Genomic DNA, 21,762 nt, shown 5'->3' with positions numbered 1-21,762 from the left:
TGTTTGCTATTCGATTCGATTCGCACTGAAATTTTACTATTCGAACTATTCGAACTTCCCAAAGACAAACGCAGTCAACATCCAGTTGAAAGTGACCCCTTCAGATTTTCAATATGCTTCACCTCATTACACTCTCGTATTGCAGCAAAGCTGTCTTTCAAGCTCCCTTACGGTCGAACTTAGCCAAGAGACAAAGTCCGGTTGGAAGTGGTCCCTAGATTTTCAATATGCTTCACCTCATCACACCCCCCGTACTGCGGCAAAGCTGCCTTTCAAGCTCCGTTATGGTCGAACTTAGGCAAGAGAGTCAACGTCTGATTGGAAGTGGTCCCTAGATTTTCAATATGCTTCACCTCATCACACCCCCGTATTGCGGCAAAGCTGCCTTTCAAGCTCCGCTACGGTCGCAAATGTATTAACTCAAGAAAACGCTGGTTCCAATATGGAGATGAAAGATGTGGCAGAGTTGGGGGGTCAATTAATGCTGTTTTGGACCTGAAATTTGGGCAGGAAGTCCGAAAAATCGGACGCCAAAGCTTTTTAGCATCCAAAACTTCAGATGTTCTTATATATTGACATCTACGAGGCAGATTTGGAACTCCGGACTTGAAGGGAGCACACCCTTGTCCGCCACATCAGTTGGGCTTCCACAGCAGTTGAAAGAGGAGGAGAGACTGAGGAAATGGCATCTCTGCCTATCACGTGTAAAGTGTTGTCGGCAACACTTTGGTTGCACCAAATCATGTACATAAATACAATTCGGCCTCTACATTGCCTCACTCTTGATAAGAAAGACAACTATGAAATATGACCCCACCAGCGCTTCATCAACCTAGCGAAAAGAAACACTTTCATGTTGCGATCTCACAAGAACATACTTAGGGATTCTCTGCAACTTTTTCTGTAATTTCACTTCGAATTATTCGAAAAATGTTTGAGAAATATTCGAAATTTATTCGAAATTATTCGATTCGATTCGCACTCAATCTTTATTATTCGAATTCGCTTCGCACCCAAAATTTTGCTATTCGCACAGCTCTAGTAACATCAAATAACATTTTCCTCAAGCAAGTCTGAAATGGGAGAGGTGTTTCAGAACTTAACGGCTGGCAAAATGGAGTGAGCATATTGTCACGTGGTCGTGACAGTGAACAAGGCAGCAGTCGGGCTGTTCAAGACAAAACTCTAGATTGGGTGAACTTGTGCCCACCAAATGAAGCATTAAAGCACAAGCAATATATTCGCTGTACACTGATAGCCGTGGTCGCAGTCATCAACTGTCGGTAATTGATAGTCCGTGAAACGTTTCAACTTTGATACATGCCTGATTGAAACTTCCAGCATTATTGCTGGTACTCGTGTTAGATCCAGAATAAGCTCGGCTGCTCGCGGCGTGGGTGTATTTCAAGAGCGCACTCTGAAACATTCACAAAAGTTTCCCAAACATTGCAACGCAGCTTGCACCAGGTGGTGGTTACACGTGTAACAGGCCAGTCGCGTGAAAATCCAAAAAGTATTGTGCATACAAGTATTAACGAGCTTTTGTTAAGGTCTCATCAAACGAGAGAAGTGACTGTTTGTGAAGTCATCGTGTCATTTACACGAATGGCACCAAATATCACGACGATAATAATAGGCTTGTGCGAATATTCAAGCACTTCTATTAGAATGAATATTACAGTATTATTACAGTATTCAAATTCGCTTCGACACGAATTTAAATTATCCGAAATTTCGAAGTATTCAAAATGAATGAATAAACATATATAAACTACATAACCCCCCCCCCTGTAAAGGTGGTTTCACTGCAGTGCAGGGATGCTATGCTGTGAATACACCTATTTAGGGGAAATCCACACTGCCGCGAAGCCCCACTTCAAGGTTAAATGAACATATTCACATCGATTCATCATTTTTTTAAGTTTAAAAGCTTGCTATGCCGGTTAAAAAACGTAACGTATTTTACAGGTTATCAGGAGCACTCTACCGAAAGTCAAATCCTACTATTATTCAAAGTTGCTTCCACTTCCTTTGAACCAAAAAAGAATGACATTTGCACATGCCTTGTTTCATTTTTAAAATATATTGTGCGGGTTAGTTGGGTAATGACAGATATGCTCATTTTTCTTTATAATATGTGATATATACTACTCGAATTCGATTCAAAATTTTTCGACCAAATCACCCATTTGCTTCAAATTTGCTTTGACCCTAAAATTTACTATTCACACAAGCCTAGATAATAATGATGATCACTTGATAGTCATGATCATCAAACATGATTACGATGACCAGATAGCCACACCAGATGGCTTTTGCCTTCGAGTGATCCTAAGGGGCCCTGGGAGTTTTTGTATTCAGTGCTAGATGTGAGGTAGTAGCACTAACTGTTTCTTTTGTGCTGTCTGCGTGCTGTCCAGACCCAGGAGCTGATGCTGTGCCGTAACACTGTCGGTCAGCTGGGCTTTCACGTTCAGTCCGAGGGGCTGGTCACCGAGGTCGAGCCACATGGGCTCGCCTGGGAAGCCGGACTTCGACGTGGATGCCGTCTGCTCGAGGCAAGTGCAACACTGTCCTCAAACAGGGCCATCTGCCTTTAGAACACACCAGGGTTTAAAAGGGCCCTGCAACACTATTTTAACATGGTCAGGAAATGCTGCCGGTAGGTGGTCGAGGCTCCTGCGAACATAAAAGTCAAACATTACAGTGCAGCACGTGGCATGAAATTTACAATTAATTCTTAAAGTCTGCTAGAAATTATTTGCTCTTCTCTCGACAAATGATGCCATATACCCAAAATCAAATGTTTCACATACCTGAAATGTTTCGCATACTTCAAATTTCTCAAAAAAAGGAAGGGGGTGCTTACTCGGGATATTATGGTACTTGAAAAGTATTGCAGGGTTTCTTTAACAACGTCATGGAAAAGAAAGCTCAGCAAGAAATGGTAATTATTTTTAGTGGTACTATCAATGTAAATTGCTTAATCAACGACACAAATTCGGTAGGCGTGCACATGGCAACCTAGAAAAGTGTGGCGTTGGAGCAATAAACGCTCACTGCATAAACACGTGCAACATGCACAAAATGTAAAGCTTGTGCGCATTCACCCATTGAAATCCGAAAGGAATGGCACTGCATGCCATTCCAGAGCATGGAATTGCGTGCAAGGCTGAGCTCATTGTTGCAATAGAGTACCAAAATAATACTGAATGAAACCACCGAAACCAATGAGGAGTCATAGCAAAATAAGAGACGTCTAGAAATAAGAAAACCCAGCATTATTCTGGGTTATCCTAAGATGAAGCATCTTGTTAATCAGCTGTCAGTGCTTCTCCCTATTGAGACAGCACACTTGGAAGAAAAAAAACTATGACGATAAGATTAACACATCAGCGCTAGTGTGTCTAGTGAGCGGCTGTTTTCGTTGTCTGGAGGAATGTTAACATGCACAACGGTGTCGCTACTCCCCAAAAATATCGAGTAAATACCCGGTAATATAGGTTTTCTTTTTTGGTTTTTAAAGTGCGTGATTAATCAAGTCTCGAAATGCAGATCTGCAAGGTGGCCGTGGCAACCCTCAGCTATGACCAGATGGTGGACCTGCTCAAGACGTCCGTCATGGTCAGCGTCACGGTCGTGCCTCCGCACAAGGACGGCAGCCCTCGGAGGTATGTGACACTAGAGTATGCTGTGCAGTGAAAGCCATGGGACAAGTGCTTGTCTCTCATCTAGTCGGTGCATTGTTTCTCAGTCATTGGTTAGAAAATCGTTGGCACAAAACAAGAACATGGACGAAGAAGTAACACGGACAAGCGCACTTCTTCGTTACTTCTTCATCCACGTTCTTGTTTTGTGCCTACGATTTTCTAACCAGTTATGCACCAACTAGCCCGACGGCATGCGTTATTGAGTTCTCAGTCATTGTACTCGATACCATGCTTGCTTGCCTGCAGTCTGTGGACCGTAATTCAGCTCTTTTTTTTCGGGGCAAACTCATGCCCAGCAAAGCGAAACACTCGCAGTACAGTGATAGGGGAGAGAACGGCCATCAGCCATAGAATATCTGAAGAAACTCGTCGGTTTTCATATACAGTCGAATCCCGCTGTAACGAAGCCCGCTACAATGAAGTTTCCACCACAAAAAACAATTTTCGCAGTGACTATTCTGTGGTCCAGACCACAGAATAGAGGGCAGCTTTATTCTGTGGACCACACAATAAACTTGCGCGCTGTGGTCTGTGCAGAAATGTTCTGTAGCCCAAGCAGCCCACCTCTCTCGACGACTGTTTCTGCGCACCAGACCACAGGATAGAGTCCCAATCTATTCTGTGGACGAGACCACAGGGTAAACTGCAGCTTTGTTCTGTGAACTAGACCACAAAATAAAGTGCAGCTTTGTTTTGTGGATCACACCGAAGAGACTTGTGCTGTGGACCGTGCGCACCAGACATCGCCGTAGCCCAAACAGCCCACCTCTCTTGACGACGGGTTTCTCTCACAAATTGGTAGGGTTTATTCTGTGGTCTAATTCACAGAATAAGCACTGCGCCCTCCTCTCTTGACGACAGCTTCTCTCGCGAATCGCAATATTTGCTCGCAACTTTGTGAATAAGTCCGGACCAAGGAGGCCATTTCCGGGCATAGTACGCGAGATGGAAGACGCTTATGCGTGAAAGGTTCGAAATGCGAAGGCGAAGCCCACCTTTGGCATGCTTGCTGGTCTTACATGCAAAAGCAGGTAAACTTGTCGTGAATTGAAGCAGCAAAAAGAAGGCGTATTATAACAAATGACAGCTGTTCTAAAAATTTCTGGACCTGATCTATCGAGTGCGGAACACTTAAGTCACTTTCACCACAGTACATTTGTGTCATGCAAAAAGAAAATGTGCACTAAGATCTGCACGGGAGACTCAAATTTTAAGCGATCCCCCCGATTGTGCGAACACAGCCACAGATCTTAAGAACAGCGTCAACGCCACCGTGAGAAGGGAATCATAACGACAAAGGGCGACACTACAAAAATACTCTGGCCCTGATCTCTCGTGTCAGGATACACTTCAGTCACTTTCACCGCAGTGTATTAGTGTCGTGCAAAAAAAGTGCACTGAGATTGGTAAGGGGCTACTTTAGCTGTTTCTGTAAAGTTTTCAGACGTTGACGATCATACAAGTACTCGTAATTATACGGCGCGTGCAAGTGTATCCAATTAAGTGACACAGTGCGCTGTGTCTAGCAATAAGTAGGTTCCAGTGACTAGTAGGTTCTCGCCAATCTTATTGCGCTTTTTTTTTTTTGCTTGACACAGGTGTACTGTGGCGAAAGTGGCTTAAGCGTTGCGTACTCGATGGATCAAGGCCAGAAAATTTTATACACGCTGTCATTTGTTATTATTGTTTTCTTTTCGTGGTGGCGTTAGTGTTCTTTTACAGGTGATTTATGGCCGCGCCAATTCATAAGGATTGCTCAAAATTCGAGTCTCCAGTGCAAACGTTAGTGCACTTTTTCACATGACACAAACGTACTGTGATGAAAGTGACTTTAGTGTTCCGCAAGCGATAGATCAGGTTCACGAAATTTTAGAACCGCTGTCATTTGCTATCATTATACGCCTTCGTTTTGCTGCTTCCGTTCACAATAACAAGTTTATCTGCGGCTGATATCAATACTGGCATATGTCAAAACATTGGAATCTTTCACGCATACGCGTCTTCAATAGCGATTCACAAAACAGCGGGCACATATTGAGATTCGAGAGAGAAGCTGTTGTCAAGGGAGCTCGAGCATTAACAAATCGAAGTCTTAATGGAGTGGGTTCACAGAATGAGCCCTCGCAATATGTGACAGAAAATCGTCGTCAAGAGAGGTGGGCTGCTTGGGCTACAGAACATTTCTGCACAGCCCACAGCATGCAAGTTTATTGTGTGGTCCACAGAATAAAGCTGCACTCTATTCTGTGGTCTGGACCACAGAATAGTCACTGCGAACAATCTTCTAGGGATGGGCGAATAGCAAATTTGAGGTTCGAAGCGAATAGTGATTTGGTCGAATAATTTCGAATCGAATAGTTCGAATAGTATACTATAGCGCATATTATTATGAAAAATGGGCGTTTTTGTCATGACCCTTGCACAATATTTTTAAGAATTGGAACTAGGTATGAGCGAATGTCACTTTTTTGGTTTGAAATGAAGTGGAAGCAACCTTGAATAGCATCAAGATTTGAATGGCAGTAGGGTGCAGGTTAGAAGTGGTACAATATGTTACAATTTAAAAATTACTATACTTAGCGCGTATAAGCCCATATAACACGATTTAAACTTTAAAAAAAAATGTACACTTAAATGAGTACTGACACGTTTTTGGTTTCCTTGGCATGTAGTGTTAACGCTGTCCCCACACCGCATCCGGGAAACACGTATAAATATTTAAGTTTGATTTTAAAGTTTTCATCTCCCAGCATCTGCAAGGCAGCTTCACCGCATGGAGAGCCCTATGACGTTTCAAGTCAGCTCACTTGGTTTGCGAAGTCTGGGTTCTGCATGCAGCCTAAATCACAGAAATCGCTGTTGGAGGCACTGGATGACAGTTCACTCATCATGAACCACGTTCGACTGACAGCAAAGGACAGCAGGTGCATATTTCGTGGGTTGCAGTCTGCCCGTGACGTCACGGGCAGACTTGACACGTCACTATGAAGCCGCCCTCTCGAAACCGAAACTGAAACTGCTGGTTGAAAGAAGCGGTATTAAAAATATATGCAATGCATCCCCAGGCACCACGACACTCTTTTTACTGTTCTCGACACCCGTGCTTTCATTTAGAGCAACAACGCGAAAAATTTTTTAATTCATGTCAGTACAGTAAAACCTCGTTATAACGAAGTTGAAGGGGGAGTCGTAATTACTTCGTTATAGCCATTAGTTCGTTATAGCCAATATCCATTTCTACCGACAATTAGCACGCAAGAGAGGATGTACTGACCACCAAATCCCACAGCAGCCCGCCACGCAAACGAAAAACGGCCGTCGCACGGAGAAAAACTAGCAAAAGAAAAAAAAAGAGAGAACAGCAAAGACCTGCTACTTTATTCACGCCAAACTCGGCACACCAGCTGGCGGCTCACTTAGCAGAAAAATAGTCCTTAATAGACTTCTGCCGTGTCTTCCTCAGACGGATGATGGCGTTTTCGGCCGCTGCCGCTATGTCGAGTCCGTCCTCGCCGTCATCGCGAGCGCCGAAGAAGCGGCGCAGCAGGCAGCAGGTCTGCCGCATCCAGCGCTTGCGCGGACGTCGGAACATCGGGTTCACCAACTCTTCGGGCTGTCGTCGACACATTCGTCACTCGTCATTCACCACCCCTGTCACCGCGCGCACAATTTCAGCCTCTGTCAGCTCTTCGGTTGTCACCGCGTCAGCATCGGCACTGACGTACGTGCAGAAAGTGTCGCAGTCGGGCACAACTCCGGCGTCAAGGAGAGCGTCCCACGACGCCAGGTCTTGGTCACCCGCGGCACCCTCATTGGCGGCAGCACCGATATCTTCGCTGTCACCGCCGCTGTTGACGCCAAACGAGGCATGCCAGAAGCAGTTGGCGATCGTGCTTGCTGTTAGACATCCAAGCAGCCTGTAGCATCTCGATCGCCATGTAGGGGTCGATTGTAGTCTCGCACTTCATGCTCATATTGAGTAGAATTCGGTCGATTACACGCTTGCGGTACCGTGCTCAACGCTACGCCGAAATCTTCGGCAACTTTTTTCTTCTTGACGCCGGACTGAACGGCTTTCAACATAGCCGCCTTCTGCTCGATTGTAACCGTTTTGCGCTTTCGTTTGCCGTTGCCGTCGTCCATCTCCTGTCTAGCGGCGGGAACCGAGAGAGACGCTGTTCTGATGCACACGCGGCGAACGACAAGCAAAAAGGCCCGAGCCCACGCCGCGCGGTCGCCGCGCGCAACAGGAGATCGGGGCGGGTCCACGAGTTCCGCGGGAGAGGGGAGGCCGGGTGACGTGCGCGGGTGGGTCCACGAGTTTCAGTGGAAGGGGAGGCAGGCAGACGCGCACCCTCGCGCGTGTTGGCAGGCGGCTCCTCGGGAGCGCGAGGCGCGAGTTTTGAATTACCGCATCCGTGATGGGACGTAAACCGTCGCGCGCTATAAGACATTGACTTGCCGGCTACCAAAATGGTCAGTAAATGCTCGGTGGGAAAAAAAGGTTCGTTATATCCATTGCGAGGAAATTTTAGCTTCGTTAAAACGAGGTTTTAAATACATGGGCGTCTATGGGAATTTCAAGGGGAATTACGATTGCTTCGTTATATCCATTAGTTCGTTATATCCCGCTTCGTTATAACGAGCTTCTACTGTACTCCTTTAACCTTGAAGTGTGGCTTCGCGGCAGTGCAGATTTCTTCTGTAAAGGTGGTTTCACGGTACAGCACCCTGACGCTGCAGTGAAACCGCCTTTACAGGGGGTTGTGTGCGGTAAAACATACATATATTCGTTCATTTCGAATACTTTGAAATTTCGAATAATATAAATTCGTATCGAAGTGAATTCGAATACTGTAATATTCGTTGGAATATTCGAAACACCTGAATATTTGCCGATCCCTACAATTTTCGATTCCCTGCCAGCTGCCCACAGAGAACAATGGGAAAAATGTCTCATCACAACAAATAATTTTCCTAGATACTTCCGCTTCAACGAAGTTTTTGCGAGTGCTACCACATAAGAAAGAAGAACTTGCCTTGGATTGCCGCAAAATTCCGCTGGCAACTCGACAATTTCTCGTTGGCTCGTGACTTCCAGAGCCATGCGGTTGTATAGCAACACCTGTGTCTTCATTGGAGACACACTTTTTGCTACCACCCACATCTCGGTAATTTTTTCGTCATTTAGATGCTCGGCGACAGATCGCCCATCCACCATGATGCTGCCGATGGGTTTGATGCACGTGCGGGCCACGGTAGCATCATTCTTCAATAACTCCTGCCATGTTTTCGGCATAGCGCTTAAAATGAAACTACCGCTCGTCGCCACTAACCCTGCGATCCTGAAGGCACACACGCTGCCAGCGCGCACGTAGTCCAAGCGTAACTACATTCTGCCGCAACCGTTGCGAGCACAAATACAGTCGTGTCGACGCGATCATGGGCAACCACTAAAGTACGGGCGCATCACGCCCACCGACTCAAAGCAACGCTGCGGACAAAACCATGGTAGACGCGATCTCTTACAGCAATGAATATGAGGCAAACTCAAATTCCTGGTCAAAATCACGACTTCACACTAATGAATACACTACTAGCACATCTGGCACATGCTGGAGGAATGTCCAAACGGTAGTACACAAAAAAAAAATGTTTTGATTGCTAGTGGATTTGAATTTGGATGCCCTTGCACATGTTGCCATAATGTGTCGCAAAGCTGGAGGTTTCTGTTCTCATTGGGTGCATCGCAGTATTTCTTTGGCTGTATTCAGTTGTAACACGAGGGCCGAATTCTCGCGACGAAAACTAGGAAAAAGCTCGCGTTGGATTTGTGTAAATATGTACGTATATTTTTGAGTCTGTGTGTAGTTGTACATATAGCTCCTTGGTTATAAAATTTTTCTGCTATAGCAATTATGTGGACACTCCGTGTGCATTTCTCCTGTCACAGTAACATTCCGTATATAGTCTAAGGGCAATAATATTGCCCCGTGCCTCGTATCTTTAATATGCAAGTGAAAGCGTGTGAGGGAAGCGAACGACTGTGGCTCAAGTACAGAAAAAGCACACTGGCTTTGTTCTGGCATGAGAAGGATGTGGGGGGTGGGTGTTCCGGAAGTCGGGCTGCATGGCTTCAGTAGGAACTGCGTACTTTGAGCAGTTAGATAGATGCAGGTGCACATGCTCTATCTTTACTGGGATCAGCAGACGACTCATACCTTTGTATGCGCTGTGTTCTTGCCAGCTACTAGTTTGCATTGAAGCAATAGACAGTGCCAAAGGTGGCTTCGCTTGCTGCAGTGGCTGCATTTCTATACGCCAGCATTTTGTTGAGTTAAGCCAGGTCGAATGCTAAAAGAGTTAGCCGCTAAACTTAGTTTGTATGACATTTCAACTTGTTGCTATCGCATTCATTGCTTCACCATTGTGGTGAAACTGTTGACTTTCTTCTCTGGACTTCTGTTGCGTAGAGCTGTGCGAATAGCAAAATTTTGGGTGCGATGCGAATTCGAATAATAAAGATTAAGTGCGAATCGAATCGAATAATTTTCGAATATTTCTCAAACATTTTTCGAATGCTTCGAAGTGAACTTACAGAACAAAGTTGCAGAGAATCCCCTAAGTATGTTCTTATGAGATAGCAACATGAAAGTGTTTCTTTTTGCTAGGTTGATGAAGCGCTGGTAGGGTGGTGTTTCATAGTTGTCTTATCAAGAATGAGGCAATGTAGAGGCCGAATTCTATTTATGTACATGATTTGGTGCAACCAAAGTGTTGCCGACAACACTTTACACGTGATAGGCAAAGATGCCATTTCCTCAGCCTTTCCTCCTCTTTCAACTTCTGTGGAAGCCCAACTGATGTGGCGGACAAGGGTGTGCTCCCTTCAAGTCCAGAGTTCCAAATCTGCCTGGTAGACGTCAATATATAAGAACATCTGAAATTTTGGATGCTAAAAAGCTTCGGCGTCCGATTTTTCGGACTTCCTGCCCAAATTTCAGGTCCAAAACAGCATTAATTGAGCCCCCACCTCTGCCACATCTTTCATCTCCATGTTGGAACCAGAGTTTTCTTGAGTTAATACATTTGCGACCGTAGCGGAGCTTGAAAGGCAGCTTTGCCACAATACGGGGGTGTAATGAGGTGAAGGATATTGAAAATCTAGGGACCACTTCCAATCGGACGTTGACGTTGAGGCAACCAGAAACAAAGTGCTTTCATTTTAAACATCTATAGCCCCCCACGTCAAAGGCGGGCTACCATTGCCAAACTCTTCTGAGACACCCTTTGCCTCGCCAAAGAAAACCCACTAGTCATTATGGGCGACTTCAACGCACAGAACATGCTATGGGGATACCAGAGGCGTGACTGGAAAGGCCTCCAGCTAGAGACAACGATGGAATTGTGTCAACTCATGCTCATCACAGACCCAAGCACACCGACAAGGGAGCGTAACACGTGACACAACACCCGACCTCACTTTCATCACACAAACCACACGAGCCGAATGGCACAACACACTCGAAAACTTGGGAAGTGATCACTACATACTGAACATAACACTACAGACCGGACGCCTACGCAGGGATATTGGCACAGCCAAATTAACTGACTGGCAAAAAATGAGGGAAGCCCAAGAACAGGATGAAGAGACAATCACAAACTTGGAAGACTGGTGCAACAAACTTTGTCGACAAAAAGAACACCACACAAAAGAAATAGTCAGAACAACAGAAATCCCGGAGGTGGATTCCCATTTACTACATCTGAAGGAAAGCAGATGATTTTTCAAGGGCTCGTTTATCTTTGTTAGACACAATATTAATGAGAACTAACAGACAATAACGCCAAGGAAAGTAGTTTCCTTGGCGTTATTGTCTGTTAGTTCTCATTAATTTACTACATCTGTGGGACGCCAGACAAGGGCTTACCCGCCGCTGGAAAAAGCAGAAGAACAATAGGAAACTGAGGACACGCATAGTGAAAATAACAGCGGAAGCGGAAGAATACGCCATGCAACTCGCGTCGGCGAACTGGTATAAATTCTGTGACTCCCTGGACGGCACCCTGGGTACAGCCAAGACATGGCGCATCCTCAAAGCCATCCTCGACCCCACCTAGACCAAAGGAGAGGGACACAAGGCCCTGGAGCGCTTACTACACACCTACCCAGGCAGCCAACAAGACCTCGTCGACGCCATCAAGACCAAATGCTATGGAGATCCTGCTCCCTCAGAGCCATGCACAACATCATACGTGGGACAACCGAACCCAACAATGGATGAACCTATAACTGAAAATGAAATGAGAGTGGCCATCGCAGCTACTACCCGTAACACGGCGGCGGGCACAGACCGCATCACAAACGCCATGATAAGAAATCTCAGCGACAAGTCTATCTCTGCACTCACGGCCTTCATCAACCAACACTGGGAACAAGGCACGGTGCCAGCGATGTGGAAACACGCAAGAATAATGATGATCCCCAAACCAGGCAAGAAGTTGGCAATCGAAAACCTCAGACCCATTTCGCTGGCATCCTGCCTCGGCAAGGTGTACGAAAGAATCATAAACACAAGACTGCAGAAGCACTTGGAAGATAATAAGCACCTGCCCGACACCATGTTTGGTTTCCGTGCTGGCCTGTCGTCGCAGGACGTACTACTACAACTCAAGGAAGAGGTTCTCAGCAACGTTCCCCGCAGCGGTGAACACGTCCTCTTAGCCATCGACATTAAAGGGGCTTTCGACAACATCAGCCACCAAGGAATACTGGAGGGGCTCGCAAACACCAACTGTGGTGAAAGAACATACAAGTACATTCAGAGCTTCTTAAGCCAACGCACAGGGGAGTTGAAGATCAAAGAGCTCCAGACTCCTGCATACCAACCTCCCAACAAGGGCACGCTGCAAGGAGCAGTAATATCACCCACGCTCTTCAACGTAGCCATGGTCAGCCTTGCCATAAAACTGCAGGAGGTAGAAGGGCTCCGACACGCCTTCTATGCAGACGACATGACACTCTGGACCACAAAAGGATCACTCGCTGAAAAGGAAGAGCGCCTGCAAACTGCAGCTCACACCATCCAAGCTCACATCATGTCAGCTCACATCATGTCAGCCAGCGGGGTCTACAGTGCTCCCCAGAGAAATCTGAAATCTTACGTGTATGGCGAAGCAGACGTAACCACGCAGCCTCCACAGACCCATCACAAAAACTTGAGGTATACCTCAATGGAAACCTCATACCAGAGAAACCATTGATCAGGATCCTGGGCATGTGGCTGCAGAGTAACCAACGAGCCACCCACACTCTTATGCTCCTCCAAGCCAGCGTCAAGGCTATATCACGCATGATATCTCGTGTGACATCTAAGAAAAGAGGGATGAAGGAAGGAGACACCTTTCAACTTGTTCGAAGCCTGGTGGTAAGCCGAATAACATATAGCCTACCTTATTATAATCTCACACAATCTGAGACCAGACGGGCCGACACCCTCTTGAGAATGGCATTCAAGACTGCTCTCCGTCTGCCAACGAGTACATCCACTGAGAAATTGATGGCACTGGGGCTTCATAACACCCTCAGCGAACTTGTTGAAGCCCTTCACGTCTCACAATAACAGAGACTTGAGCGTACTCGCACGGGCCAGCAGGTCCTAAAAACCCTAGGATTCCAAGCCTCGACAACGAGAGCCCAGGAAACCTGCGAGATACCTCGTCATGTCCGGGAGGGCTATCGCGTTGCCCCAATTCCACGCAACATGGACCCCAACCTACACAGCGGCAGAAGGAGAGCAAGGGCCCAATACTTCCAGAAAACCTATCGATTCCAAACTACAGCCCGTTTTACGGACGCGGCCATGTATGGGACGACGACTAAAGGAGCAGTGGCAGTGGTGTGCGACCGCCGAGGCCACATAACCTCTGGAGCATCTGTCCGCCCTTGCAAGATCACAGAAGCCGAAGAGCTGGCCATCACACTTGCCATCCGCAAAGGCCTGCATGCAAACAAGCCGCTGACAATACTCACAGACTCCAGCAGGCCTGCAGGAACTTCCTACAGGGCAGAATTGGTGTGCCTGCGGCACATGTCCTTGCACAAATACCAAGGGAAGGCAAGGACGACTCCTACATACAGACCGTCATATGGATACCAGGCCACTCTGGCATCAAGGGTAACCTGCACGCCGACCGGGCAGCTCGAGGCTTCATACACAACTGAGCGCTCCTTACGTCGACTGCAGCGGACCCGGAGCCAGTTGACCTCCAGTATGCCACAATACTGAATTACCACAGAGGGCGACGCCTACGGTATCCACCACCTCATCAAAAGCTTGCGACGAAGGAGGCCACTGCATGGCGTAGACTCCAAACCGGAACCTACAAAAACCTACACACATTACACCGCATGCACCCCACATCTTACAGGGATGAATGCCCATGGTGCGGGGCCGCACCAACCCTGTACCACATTACGTGGGAGTGCACACTACACAACCTTGAACACCACAACATGAACACCTCATGTGAGCAATGGGAGGCACTGCTGTCCAGCCCGGCCCTCGACGACCAGATCAGGCTCGTTCAGAGAGCAGAGCGGATGGCAAGAGCCAGCGGAGCCCTGGACTAGGGGCCCTGACCATCAGCAAGGCCCCTACGGGGCAATCCACAGGAGCTTTGCCTGTACATAAATAAAGTTTGTCATCATCATCGTAGCGGAGCTTAAAAGGCAGCTTTGCCTCAATACCGGGGTGTGATGGGGTGAAGCATATTGAAAATCTAGGGACCACTTCCAATCGGACGTTGACTGTCTCTTGGCAAAGTTCAACCGTAACGGAGCTTGAAAGGCAGCTCTGCCTCGATACCGGGGTGTGATGAGGTGAAGCATATTGAAAATCTAGGGACCACTTCCAAATGGACGTTGACTGTCTCTTGGCAAAGTTCGACCGTAACGGAGCTTGAAAGGCAGCTTTGCCGCAATACGAGAGTGTAATGAGGTGAAGCATATTAAAAATCTGAAGGGGTCACTTTCAATCGGACGTTGACTGTATTTGTTTCTGGGAAGTTCGAATAGTTCGAATAGTAAAATTCCAGTGCAAATCGAATCGAATAGCAAACACTATTCAAAAAATATTCGAAATTTCGAATATTCGCACACCCCTAGTATTAACTCAAGAAAGCGCTGGTTCCAATATGGAGATGAAAGATGTGGGCAGAGTTGGGGGCTCAATTAATGCTGTTTTGGACCTGAAATTTGGGCAGGAAGTCCGAAAAATCGGACGCCGAAGCTTTTTAGCATCCAAAAATTTCAGATGCTCTTATATATCGACGTCTACGAGGCAGATTTGGAACTCCAGACTTGAAGGGAGCACACCCTTGTCTGCCACATCAGTTGGGCTTCCACAGAAGATGAAGGAGGAGGAGAGGCTGAGGAAATGGCATCTCGGCCTATCACGTGTAAAGTGTTGTCGGCAACACTTTGGTTGCACCAAATACAATTCGGCCTCTACATTGTCTCATTCTTGATAAGAAAGACAACTATAAAATATGGCCTCACCAGCGCTTCATCAACCTAGCAAAAAGAAACACTTTCATGTTGCTATCTCACAAGAACATACTTAGGGATTCTCTGCAACTTTTTCTGTAATTTCACTTCGAATTATTCGAAAAATGTTTGAGAAATATTTGAAAATTATTCGAAAATTATTCGATTCGCACTCAATCTTTATTATTAAAATTCGCTTCGCACCCAAAATTTTGCTATTCACACAGCTCTACAAAATATAAAAGGCATCTGTATAAAAGGCATGTGTGATCACAAATAAAACCATTAGTTGCAAGTTAACGCTGTGTGTGTGCGTCCCTGTTCTCTGTCCCTGTCGTGGTGCGCTACGCCATATGAATTATGAGAGAGCAAGAGATTTTTTTGTCCATGTTCGGTACGAAATTGTAAATTCCCTGCAGCATGCAGCACAATACTATTTGGCTCGCATGTTCACAGGAACCTTGATTACTGATAGACAGCATTTTCAGACTACACCAAGAAAAATGAGCATTTGGGGAGTACACTCAAACCTCATTATAAGAAAGTCACATCTGCCATGAAAATAACTTCATTATATCCAAAAATTCGTTATAAACGTTCATTTGTAACATTGTATCTATGACAAGACTATTCCTCATTTACTTCGTTATAACCGATAATTCGTTATATCTGTGTTCGTTATATCGAGGTTTGAGGGTATTCCTGCCACACAACTATAATCCATCATCTGGCTTACTTGCGTTTCCTTTCTTGAAAACCCGGCTCTTGCCACTTTCCTATCAAGAATGTTATGTCATGCTGATAGTGCGCACACAGTTTCCCACAGGGAAGTGCTGATACCTCTGTGATAACGCAAGGAAAGTACGCGAGGTAGATGATGATTATAGTTGTGTGGCAGAAATACTCCCAAATGCTCGTTTTTTTTCTTTGAGTGTATATTCAGAAGGTGTCTCAACACCTTCTTTAAGGCAGCATTCTACACCTATAAAATGATTTGCCAACTTACTCAGTGCTGCCTCACAAACAAATAGACAATGGGGTAATTAACAGAAGCTAGTTGGTGTAGATACATCTTCTGCAACATAGTTTCTGGCATGAAATAACTTAACGGAGACAAGGTTCGGACAGGACAGAGCGCTAGTATCAACGTGCCTAAAAAAAATTGCGGGACGCTTAAGCTTCGCCTTTAAGAGTTGAACGCGATAGCAATATCATGTCCCTAGTGCGCACTTCAAACACTACGACTGTTTTACAGAATGCGCGCAATAAGGTGTGTGCCTTATGTAATGGGTAGCATGCTTTAAACCAGGAGCAAGTATGCGCGAGAACCTTTTTCGAAGCTGCCATGCACCCACTACGTGGTCTTAAGTGAATACGCGCAGTAATGTGTGTGCCTTTTGTAATGGGTGGCTGTCTTTAAACCACGAAGACGTTATGATATTGAGGTGGTGTGACGCCCGATGGCAATCTACGCTTGTACCACGCAATATTACTGCCATATTACATCTCGTACTGTGACAACTGTATACAGGACGCGTATTTTTGGGAAGCATCAAAGTTACTTTCAGTGCAGCTCCAAGCAGAGGCATGCCTGCGTGGTAGAACACCTGCTTGCCACGCAAACGGCCTGGGTTCGATTCTCACTCGGACCCAACATTTTTATTATTTATTTTATTTGCAGATTTTTCGATTTTTCGGTCACGGACAAGATGATGATTTTTCGCTCACAACCAACGGTGCCGGCGCCGACGCCGACGGCGGAATTTCTGCGATACGAGCTCTTTAACGCTATCGCGTTAATATTGGATACAACAGCATTGTCAAGCAGTAACGTAAGAAATATGACTATTACAGGTATAAAAACAAAAGATGGGACAGCCTAGCGTTCCGTCCCAACCATTTTTCCATTAAAGGGGTCATGAACCACTTTTCCAAGTAATGATCTAATGGCCTCAGTATCGGAGTGTACTGCCTCCCGAATCGATTGCCGCAAAAATTTCTCGAATCCGTCAAGAATCAGCGGAGTTACGGGGGTTTGGCGCACGCTCCCAGCGCTTTCTCTCTTTTCTCGTGCCGGCGAGCGCACTGGAAGCTAGACAGGGAGGGATGGCATGGGGGAAAGAAGTTACGCCAGCGCGCGTCATGAAACGCGATCGCTCTCCCGCTGTGATTCGCTTGCGCGAGTGCGGCTACCGTGTACTGAGGAGTGCGGCGCCGGCAAGTGGCGGCACCCCGCGGCAAGAAGCGCATCTGATCCGAACGCCGCTCTCGATTTACGTCGGCTATCGGCCAATAAGCATGCTATGTCTCTTGCTACGTACAGCGGACAGACGCCCCGCCCACCGACGAGAGTGAGAACCGGCCTCTGTTTGAAAAGAGGGTGCCTGGGGAAACGGCAACTTCGCGCTCCGCTTGTGGCCATTACGCGGCGCGCACGACTGTAATATTTGGCAGAGCAGTTCATAGCCGTGTCAGCTTTCCGCAGGATGTGTTTTTTCAATCAGCCCAAGGGGTGCTTCATGACCCCTTTAAGTTTTTTCCGCACTAGGAACTGTGTAGCAGAATACAAAAGGCGATACTTTATTTAAGATCGTTGAACAACTATAAACACTACGGCTGCAGTCAAGGAATTGCAAGAAGCACAAAAACTCGGCTGATAGTCCATGTTTTTCCAAATAATGCACGCTCAAGACGTTCATTTTGCACATGTAAATGAAAAGCACAATCCAAGCATTAAATTATCATTGCTCACAGATTCTTCAGCTCCGAACGAAGCCCAAAGTATGGTGTGGTTCCGCATGCCTCATCTTCAGAAGGCCTTACCTCGAATCGTTATCGATATAAATTATGCCTTCACCGTGCGCTCGCAGCTGGTGGTAATATGGCATGACAGCTGAGCAGCCATAGAATCACCTAAACTTGGGCAGTGGACCTGCAGTGTATGAAAAGCAGAACACTGAAATAATAATATAGCTTGTACGGTCAAACCTCTTTATGAAAGATTGATTATGGCGAGGTACTGGATACAGTAAAACCTCGGTGATACGAATCTCGCGGGGTTACCAAAAATATTCGTATCATTCGAAATTCGTATCACCAGAAAACATGGAAAATAGTATGCGACAAAAGAAAGTTGGCATACGTCTTGATTTAGTGTTTCTCAGGGCCGCAGCGACATCATGAACAACTCTGAATAATTGACGTATTGTTTTTAGACGTCAACGATCATACTCGTACTCATAAAGATACGGTGCAGGCGCACGTGTGTAATTAATGAACCAGATGCGTTGTGCCCCGTGACCGCTAGTAATCCCTGCCTAATCTTACTACGCTTCTCTGCATGACACCATAGTACTGCGGTGAAAGTGACTTAAGAAGCGCTTTGCACACGACAGAGGCCAAGCTCCTTCGCCAAGACCGTTCGCTTCGTCTCTTGGGGTCTTCGTCCACGTTTCATGGAACATGACGGACCCGCAGCCCAAGTTTCAGTCTTGTTTCATTGAACGTTTGATTGCGGGAACACGGCTTGCATCGACGTGGCAGGCAAGTGTTAACACTGTACAAAGACTCTGCTGCCTCGAGCACAGAAGCACGCGTCAACGCATCGAAAAAAAAAAAGCTCGACGTCAACGTCATCTGTAATCTAAACGCGAAGGTGCATAAAGGCCTCCAAGATTCGCGTGCACTATCTCGGGGGCAATGATGCACCATTGATGGTCGCGCAGTGCGCATGCCCGCGCGTGACTGCCGCGTCTTCCGCGACAGCATACGTTTGTATCAAACGTCGCGGGGTGCAAATCGGTTCGCAACAACCGTACCCCAATACATTGCAGACTAATGGGCCTTGGCCGGGACGACAGAAAAATTCGTATCACCCCGAAATTCGTACAAGCCGTGATCGTATCACCGAGGTTTTACTGTATATAACTAAGTACTAATAGACAAAGCAGTTGATTCATGGGTTTATTTGAAGCATTCATAGATGCAGTTTCATTTTCTAATAGCGAAAGGGAGACTACTGGTAGCATTTGATTACTTTTGTCAATTCAGAGGTGTTATCTACCACTCTAGCAACATTTGTTCATGCACAAAGGTTATAGTGTGAAGGATAAGTGACAAAGATGAGGGTAGACAAGACAAACGCTACTCTTATGTCCACCATTGTCCTCGTTGCTCAATCATCGTGCCATAACCCTCAATCATAATGGAGTACCAACTAGGCGAAACCACCACCATTCCCGAGTTAACATTCCTCTGTAGTGTTCTTTCACTAACACACGACAACGTTAACGTACTTGAGGTCTCTGCAGTTGCACGTGCAAATTAAGTAAAAATAAGGAGGCCCACCCTTGGTACTGGCGACGGCTATGGAACGTCATTGAAGTCCGCAGCTGTACATTCTGCCTGTTGTAGAACTCCGAGAAATCCAGTCGGAAGCCCAGTCCTTGAAGGTTGGTGTCGTCGTGGCGGGAAAGGCTCAGCAGAAAGTCCTGTACGAGATGCTACAAAGCCCCCACGACTTCTGTCAGGTCTACAAATTATAAACTGCGCTTTTGCGGTTCGTTCCCTAGCGATGGTGCTTGAGGTACGCTCAGTTAAAGATACTACCCCATATGCCAGTAGTAAGCTATGTTATATCTTTCAACCTGACAGTCTCAATGTTTCCTGGTTTTTCCACACGAGGAGAATGAGGTTGCAAGGAGAATGAGGCGGCTTATGAGATCACGCCGAATTTTATTGAGTGTTTAGTTCTCTAAAATGCAGCTTTCTTTATTACATAAGGAGGTTCATATTGGTTCTCTAGAGGGAAGTATGAAATGACATGTACACCAAGGAACCTGAAGTGATCACCATTAGTTTGGAGCTTTCTTGTAATATACAGAGAAGCTTTGGAACATTTATTCAGGCAGTTAAATCAATTGCTTTCATAATTACATCATCATAACATTACCTTATTCGAAATAAGATTAAAAGTGGAAGTGATTTCAAGTTCTCAAGAAATTTCCAGAACTCAAATAACAGTAGCAATGAGTGGTTATAAATTTAATATAGTCACTGTCACGCAATAGATTTGTAATGAGTTGTTACCTTTAAGACTGTCGAGCCTGTCCTTACCAGTGACAAGCAGAGTTCACACAATTCATGCAACCACGCACTGCGCAGAAAGCCACTGTGAGCATAATGTTTTACAATACGGACATAAAAAGACTTCACCAGAAGCGATTGCCATTTTGCACAGATCTGTCATTGTTAAGAATATTTTAAAAAGTTCTGCTGTTTTATACACCAAACCACAATATAGCATAATCATGAGGCATGCTGTAGTGGATTCTGGATAAATTGTGACCACCTGGGTTATTTACCAAGCAATGAAACCTAAGTATGCACCAGTGTCTTCGTATTTCACCGCCATCGAAGTGTAGACACTGAGGCCAACAGTTGAACTCGCACCATCGTGCATTCAATAGCTTTACATGTCAGCCGCTAAGCTACAACAGCAGGTCCTCGCATATAACGCGCACCAAAAAACGGAAAAATGTGCTTAAAAAGCAGGGTTGCGGGTTATATTCATAGTTCTCTTTTCTTTTTGTAGAGTTAAAGTTAATGCAGGTAGCGCAAAGAAGTATGGACACAAGCAAAGAATAAGTACACGGGACTCGGAATAAGTACAGGGGCATGGGTTATATGCAGGGGTGAGTTATATGCGAGAAAATACGGTATAATTCACTCAAGTTGCTTAAAGGAGAGAGAAAATAAGATGTTTAAGTGGTGCCTTGATGCCTGTTTGGGGGTAATGGATGAGGGTAAGCAAATGGAAGCGAGGCATGGCACCCTATGGAGGAATCATACGTGAAGCTCTACAGTGAGCAAAGTGCCCTTTTGACATTAGCCTCAGGCTGGGTCCAGTCTTCAAACTTGAGACCGCCTACAACAGCAATGTGCTGAAGCCAACATCAAAAGTAATAAAACCTTTTTTACATACATTTGAAATAAATGAAGATAGAAGAATGTGCGTGTTAGGATAGGGTAAATATTGTATCTCCCACTCGCTATGTTTGTATTCCACAACCAATACAAAAGTGATTTTATTAGCGGCACGAGCACCGAGTGAGACTTGTTTCAATTCCAAGCATATTTGCCAGAGCAATTCCGGTTTTCCAAATACTATCCAGAAAAAGTCTCGTAAAAAAAAGAAACTGGCATGAAATACGTAGATGTTTTTCGTTAAGTTAACAGTTATATTGAATACATATGGTATCAGAGCATAAGTTTACTTAAGGACCAATTAAATGTCAGAATAATTAATGAAAATTAATTGAACGAAAGAGCATTCTGTTTTCTAGTGGGCAGCTGGGATCGTTGCAGCACCTGGAGAAGCAGGTCTCAACCACGTGCTTCTTTCTACGTGGCCTCTGAGATCTGCTTCAGCAGTGCGCGAAACACGAAGTTAACCTAAGGAATACCTCAGAGCACACGAATGCCGACGTGCAAGTGCCACTA

At 45.8% G+C, this 21,762-nt stretch overlaps 1 protein-coding gene and 1 long non-coding RNA gene across 2 annotated transcripts in view; one reads left to right on the top strand and one right to left on the bottom strand.

Annotated features, from left to right (window-relative positions):
• Positions 1–11,834, top strand: part of LOC119375132 (signal-induced proliferation-associated 1-like protein 2) — a 99,019-nt gene extending 87,185 nt beyond the window's left edge. The window contains exons 25-27 of the mRNA XM_037645327.2: positions 2,421–2,558; positions 3,556–3,671; positions 11,633–11,834. Coding sequence (XP_037501255.2) covers positions 2,421–2,558; positions 3,556–3,671; positions 11,633–11,834 — 456 coding nt within the window. The remainder of the gene's footprint in view (positions 1–2,420; positions 2,559–3,555; positions 3,672–11,632) is intronic.
• Positions 11,835–17,820: 5,986 nt separating this feature from the next.
• On the bottom strand, positions 17,821–19,759 carry LOC119373435 (uncharacterized). Its single transcript, XR_005179861.2, has 2 exons — positions 19,609–19,759; positions 17,821–18,193 (listed from the first exon to the last, which is right to left on the bottom strand). It is a non-coding gene; the product is annotated as an uncharacterized LOC119373435 (long non-coding RNA).
• Between the last annotated feature and the right edge of the window lie 2,003 nt (positions 19,760–21,762).

This window comes from Rhipicephalus sanguineus, chromosome 11 (assembly GCF_013339695.2).
Source record: "Rhipicephalus sanguineus isolate Rsan-2018 chromosome 11, BIME_Rsan_1.4, whole genome shotgun sequence".
In the NCBI taxonomy this organism is placed as follows: domain Eukaryota; kingdom Metazoa; phylum Arthropoda; class Arachnida; order Ixodida; family Ixodidae; genus Rhipicephalus; species Rhipicephalus sanguineus.
Note: the sequence above shows the minus strand (reverse complement) of the source record. Positions and strands in the feature narration are given on the sequence as shown.